The sequence below is a fragment of the Dendrobium catenatum genome, unplaced genomic scaffold (assembly GCF_001605985.2).
Source record: "Dendrobium catenatum unplaced genomic scaffold, ASM160598v2 fragScaff_scaffold_261, whole genome shotgun sequence".
Lineage (NCBI taxonomy): Eukaryota > Viridiplantae > Streptophyta > Magnoliopsida > Asparagales > Orchidaceae > Dendrobium > Dendrobium catenatum.
Genome location: NW_021318723.1, coordinates 1324295 through 1331249, shown reverse-complemented (window position 1 = coordinate 1331249; position 6955 = coordinate 1324295). Strand labels below are relative to the sequence as shown.

The 6955-nt window shown below is 32.3% G+C and overlaps 1 protein-coding gene across 1 annotated transcript; it reads right to left on the bottom strand.

Annotated features, from left to right (window-relative positions):
• Window positions 1–1492: 1492 nt before the first annotated feature.
• LOC110115297 lies at window positions 1493–6253 on the bottom strand. The gene is made up of 6 exons (XM_020848488.2): window positions 6041–6253; window positions 5739–5888; window positions 2481–2576; window positions 2252–2377; window positions 1980–2081; window positions 1493–1861 (listed from the first exon to the last, which is right to left on the bottom strand). The coding sequence occupies exons 1-6, from the start codon at window positions 6153–6155 to the stop codon at window positions 1797–1799; spliced, it is 654 nt and encodes a 217-aa protein (XP_020704147.1). The 5' UTR covers window positions 6156–6253; the 3' UTR covers window positions 1493–1796.
• Window positions 6254–6955: the final 702 nt, after the last annotated feature.

The window sequence follows — 6955 nt, the reverse complement described above, 5'->3', positions numbered from 1 at the left end:
GTAAGAAAAGAGGTCAAAGGGGAACAATAAGTCATGGAAAGTGTGATTTCTTACTAACCATGCAGAGGTCCTTCCAAAGGAGAGAGGGGACCTGGATTGGGATTGAGGTTAACCTCTCAAAGCTAAAGAATTTTGCAGAAACCAAGATTTCTAAAGCTGTAGTGGGGACAGTTATCAAGCAGTCATGGCATAGTCAATTGATATGCAGTTTCATATGGTTTTTATTAAGGTTGTTAATGATTCAATTCGAAGTCAATTTTATTTCAACTAAAAAGTAGATCTTTTTAAAATGATTTAGCGGATATTGGAGTTTATCCATATGATCTGGTTCAGTCGAATCTCAGTTCGAGCAAATTTTGAATAAGTAATTCTGATTTGAAGTTGTGTAAAGACAGAAGCTGGTTTTGAGATTGAGGATGATGAAGCTTCCATGCTATTTTGTATAACTTAATATTTTAGGTAATATCTTTGAAATATCTTATGGGGATCAGAGATTGTGTGGTTGTTGGCAGCAATATTATTGCGGTTCACGTATGCTACAGGAAAATCACGCGTTATAGGTGGCGCTGTCGGCGACGGAGCGGTCAACACGAAGAAGACGGCGGCGATTGGAGGCGTCAGAGGCGAACATCGGTGACGAAGGCTTTTTTCCTGCTTCTTAAAGCTTATTTAAGAAGCAATAAAAAGCCGTTCCAAACGAAACCTCACTTACAAAGAGAATAGTAGGCAGGTAGACGACAATGGAACTTTGAGATTGGAATAATCGGATTACTGAGCAAACAACTTTAACTGTAACAAAAGAAAGGAACATAAACTGTATTTTTTACAGAGCATCTCCTCACATAACACCACTGGCTACTGAGATGCATCTGGGGTCTGGGCCATGCAAGAATATGCTGAGCTGTGCCAATTATTGCAGGAGCCATACCCTATTAGTTATTGTTTTCTTCTTTGCTAACTGAAAGCCAAATCTGAACACACTATTCAATGCTGATGAGAAGAATCCTAGCAAAACTCAAATCATATGAAAGCAAATAGGAACACCATTAAGAAGCAAATACAGTGAGAAACTTTCAGGATTACAAGCGATTTGTTCAGGTTTCTATCTATTCTCAGCTGCCACAAAGTACTAAGAAATTTAAATGCAAGAATCAAAAGTGATTTGAGTTTCTTCTTGGCAGAGATTATTACAAATATATGGAGGGGACAGAGAGTAAGCCATTGATTTATTGAGGCTCCATGGATGCTTATTGGAGACAAGTGACAGTTCAAGGGAAGAGCTCCAACAGAATACTATAAGAAAATATTGCATCAAAATATCCTAATGATTTACATCAGGATGGGCCTCATTGCCTTTGAATTTATACTAAGATTAATGCTACATACAATATCAAAGGATTGTACTGATCTCAGCGTAAATCCAAAAGCACTGAAGCCCATTCAAACATGAATACAATCAGGCTATCTTAAAAACTAAGAAACAATAACCTCGAAATTCAAATCAGGATAGTATATTTAATCACAAAATGTAATTATGTTCTCCAAAAACAAGTCATTTATACAAAAGGAAAGATCTCTGATAAACAATCAATATTCTTTCCTCCATACATTTCTACATGAAATCAAAAATTATTGACAACATCATAAAGAACACGAGATAATATCATATGTAAAAGATAGCAGCATAAAACCCTCATCTCTGCACATGAATAACTTGTATAGTACTAAAACTCGAGCAAAACTAAATAATCTCAATCAAAGAAAGTAGTAATCTATCCCAGCTACCTTATTCTAAGTCAAATCATCATCAAAGAAGAAAGCAACATGAACAACCACATGAAGCTATTCAGAGCAGGGAGATCTGCAAGTAACAAGCATGAAAATGCCAATAAGGTCAGTATAAAATTATCAGAATTAAAGAGAAGAAAAAAATTAAAGAGAAGAAAAATAATATTGGATGATTGAGCCACTGCCATCACCTCCACCAAATGAATTATCATTAAGATTTGTGGATGAAGATGGTGAGGATGAAGAATTTGATATGTTGATACCCAAGTTCACACAATCTCCACCAATGGAGCCTGCGGTTTAAGTAAATTTAGTTCAAGCAACTAATGCTAAAATTTTTTAAAGTATTTGTTTAGATTGATGAAAATCAAATGAAATTAAATGAAATTCATTTTATTTCACTCCAATTCCCACTATACAAACACAACCTAAGTGTTTCAGAATTGTTGAAGTGCCTGCTTACACTGTTGGTAACAAGGGAAGATGGAGACATTGAGAAGATTGTTGTATCCCAGTTTGCATTCACATCGGTGCTCGAAGGTTGAGGTTCGAGAGCATTGGCCTCCTCCACAAAAGCTCCAAGTGCAAGCTTTTTGAATTAAAATAATGAAAGAATGATAATTATTAGCAATAATTTTGTATTATTGATAGAGATTTTGTTGGTATGCGTTGCAAATAATGATGATTCATACGATCAAAGAGCGAAAGGTTGGTAGGAGGTGCTGGAAAGGGTGCAGGTGCAGGTGCTGGAGCTAGAGAATTTTTGGAGCAAGAGGAATCTATGGTACCTGAAAACAACAAAAAAAAAATTGGAATAATTGATTCATATGTATTATGAAGAACTATTATAACAAATGTCATGGTAACATTCTCATTAAAGTTCATTTTAGACTACGAATAAGCATTACTAGCTTGATAACATTCTCATTAAAGCTCACCAATCTACTTAAGTTTTTGGCTTAAAATTATATTTGACTAGTATGTATTTAACATAAATTTAGTCCTGTTTTATTTACACTCCCTAGCATAAATAAATTAATTTAGGAAAATTTGTAAGGAGCACATCTTAGGCTTCGTTTGAAACAGTTTTCTTATTCTTTTTGAAATAGCTTTCTAACATAAAAATTAAAATTTTACACTAGAAAACTGCTTTAAAAGCAATAATAAAGTCTTAATTTGACCTCTATTTATTCGTTATTATGCCTTAGAATTATCTAATATTTTCTTTTTCAAATTAAAAGCCCCTTCAAACCCCACTCCACATCAAATTCATCAAAACTTGCACACCGTTAACTTTGGACCCTTCTTCATCATAGAATGTCAAGCATTCTCTCTCTCTCTCTCTCTCTGTCTCTCTCTCTCTCTCTCTCTCTCTCTCTCTGTGGCTAGGTCATACTAAAGTATATATATATTGGCGTTCGCTATTAATTATGATGATAGTTGAATTAAATTGCCCTTGAATGCTCTTGACACTTGTTCTCTTTGTATGTTTTATGCCTCCAAGTGAATAACTACACTCAACAGTGACTGCAACCTTCGAAGGATCTTTCAAAAAATAATGATTCAAATCTACTACGAAGAACTACTTGCAAACGGACAATTTTGAATTATCATAAGTTTTGTAGCATAAGTTACGTACCCAATATCTAAGTTCCCATAGGATCTTAAGTTAGCATTTCATTCTTGTCTCTTCTTATTTTATAAGCATATTAGTCTTATTTTATAACTATTATTTCATGCAAAGCACTTAAATATTTCTCTTTATGCTCAATCATTAGTTCTGCTGATATAATTATAGTCCAATATTAAAAACCTAAGAAGATACAATCATTGTAGAGATTTTAGCCAATCAATGTTCTTAGTCCCCAAAACAAATAGCAACTCAATCACCTATGCTAATTTTGACTCAAATAAAATACTTAGTTTGCAACAAACATTGGTAAAATACTTATAAGAAAAAATAAATAAGTTTATCAAACCAAAGTAAATGTATGACTATTTTATCAATGTTGGGTGGATCCCTAATCTTTTATTAGGATTTCATCCAAACTTAGTAATTCATAAATTTTTATAATTTATTCATTTATTTCTTTCATTAATGATTATTTTTAATAATTAGATTAGAATATTAAGTACAAATTTGTGTTCATCTTGAAGAGATTACTTCATTTTCGTTACAATTTGTAATTTGTGTAGTGATCATATACCCTTTACAAGTTGCTCATTTAAATCTTTGCTAGCTCTCCCTCATAATAGAGTTTGAGAATAACATTGAAACTTTCTCATCTAGAAAGACCAAGTGAGGAAATTGAAAAAATTGATGACATTGGATCCAATATATTTCTATGGGTTTAAGTCGAGTCTAACGTTTCGTTTGGGATAAGTTTTTTACTGTTTTCTAAATCTGTTTTTTAGTAAAAAAATTTTTGAATTATAAATTTTTGTACAAGAAAACTGTTTTAGAAAACAATAAGAAAGTTGTCCCAAATGAAACCTAAGGCTTCGTTTAATTTTTTTGTACTAGAAAGCTTTTTTAAGAAACAGTAAGAAAGTCGTCTCAAATGAAGCCTAAAGTTTGGTTTGGGATAGCTTTTTTCCTATTTCTAAAAATAGCTTTCTAGTAAAAAGCTGCTTTAAGAAGAAGTAAAAAAGTCATCCCAAACGAAGCCCGAGTCTCAAAACCTTCGGAGATTTAAACTAGTCCCGCAAAACTCAAATTAAGCTTAACGATTGACCTAGGCTTCGTTTGGGACAACTTTTTACTACTTTTGAAAACAGTTTTCTAGTCCATAAATTTTTGTAATTAAAAATTTTTATACTAAAAAGTTACTTTAAAAAGCAGCAAAAAAGTTGTCTCAAAAGAAAGCTTAATTAATTGAATTCATATGAATATGAGTGTATAAATGTTACTATGCCAAATTCTCTCTCTCCCTCAACATCTCCATCAAAAGAACAAACATCAAATCCAAATAAACAATTAGGCAAAAAAAAAAAAAAATTTTGAAAAATTAAGAATTACTATTCAAATTAAAATTTTCTTTCCTCATTAACTATTTACCATTGTGCCCTCCTAAGTTGCTCAAATTACTCATCGAGTATCTTGGACTGTTTAGTTAGCTTTGGTTACCAATTCGGCCACGAAAACGTTTTCAAAATGCCAAATAAATTTCTGGAATGCTACGTGGTAGTTTCATAGTAATTATTTTTATTATTTTATTCATGCTTAAGCCGCCACGCGTTTGGCAACGCTTGTTGAAAGCGATTATGATAATCAGAAAGCAGCATTAATCAGTTAAATAAAATTTCAAAAGGAATTAGTCGCAGTCAAAATCCAATTAAACCCTCACAATTTCACTGCTTTACACACCGGAGCTTTGGCTTCTAAAAGAAAATTATATTTGACGAATTCAACCTCTCCTATGTACGTTTTTGTAAATAGTTTTTTTGTTAGGTTGAGTTTTAAAATTATGAGATCTACAAATTATTTATATTCTGCACGCATCTTAAAGTAAATAAAAAATTTTGAAATCTATCGTGATGTTTTTTTACACTTTTTTTTTCAATTTAATATCATTATAATTTGATCTTCTCAATAAAAATTTAATGATAATTAATTAATTCTAACTATCTGTCATAATTTCTTAAAAATAACTTATTCAATAAAATTTAGACCGAACGGTCATCCTCAACTAAATATGTTCATATTCAAATATCCCAACTTATTATAAAAAAATAAAAAATATATATAATAAGATATTCTGATCAATTTTTGTCAAAATATATTTAAAATCATATATATATATATATATAGGATATTCTTTTTTTTATTATTCTTCACTAAATTTTGTTTATCCTACTAACCTTAATCATGCCTACGCTTATTAATAAAAAATCATTTAAGCTCAAATTAATTAAGGATCAGCAAGAAGAAAAACAAGAAAGAAACTCACATTGAGGAATAACACAGGGCAGGAAGCTGAAATGATCTGAACCGTTGAACTGATTCCAGCCAGGGTTACACTCGCACATAAACCCAAAGGTGTGATTTTCAGAGACCTTGCAAATCCCCTTTCCACAATTCACAGCGTCGCATAATCCATCTGTTAATCACCAATTAATTCTTCTCATAAACTGTAAACCCTAAACTTCAAAGCCAAAGAGGAAAGCTCGCCATGAAAAAGCTGATTATATCTGTGACTGCGAGGAGATGAAGAGGAAAAAGAGACGAGAAGAAAAAGAGAGAGAGAAGTACTTAGGATTGGAGAGAGCAGAGGGGAGAGTATTTCTGCTGAGACTTGGCTTGGTTGCTGAAGCAGAGAGATTGATTGCAGAGCCACCAAGAAGATGGCAACTTTAGTAGAAACCATTGCTTATTCTTTCAAGCTTCAAAGAGAAGCTGAGAGAGATAGAGAGAGAGATTGGAAGAGAGAGAGAGGGTTAGTGTGCTTTGGAAATATTTAAGGAGGTATGGCGACGGTGGAAAGTGAAGAGTTTTTGAAGGTTTGACCAAAATTTGAAGAAATAAATGCTCTCTTGGATTGATTAGTAATTTCACGAGATGAGAGTTTAAGGGTCAGTTAATTAGGACGGTTAGTAGTTTTTTTTTTTTTAAGGTTGATACGGCATCACAAAATTAGCTTGATCTGGCACGAATCTTGAGGCAAAAGCTAGTTGGAAATTTCAAAAATTAATTCTTAGCGCACCCAAACTCCGATTTCAGCAAGCTTATAGTCGAACTGAGCGTCTCGGAAATACGAACTCAACGACACCAAATTCGACCAAATCCGAGCCCAAATGGGTCCGAATCATGGACCCGAAGCGTTGTTGGAAGGTTCAAACCACAATTTGAGTTACCAAACGGACTCCGATTTTGACGAGCTTATACTCGAATCGAAGGGCTCGATGAGACGAATCCAACGTATGTTTTTGTTGTTTTCAACAAAAAAAAAAAAATTGTACTAAAAAGTTACTATAACAAGAACTAAAAAAATTATCCCAAATGAAGCCCAAATATCTTATATGAATTAAAAGCTATTTTATTTTTATTTATTTTCAATGTGAAAAAATTTAATAATCATTATTAATAAACTTTTAAACGCTTAATACATTAATTAATTTTTTTAATAAAAATGTTATTAAATGATTTTTAATAAAATTATTATTTATG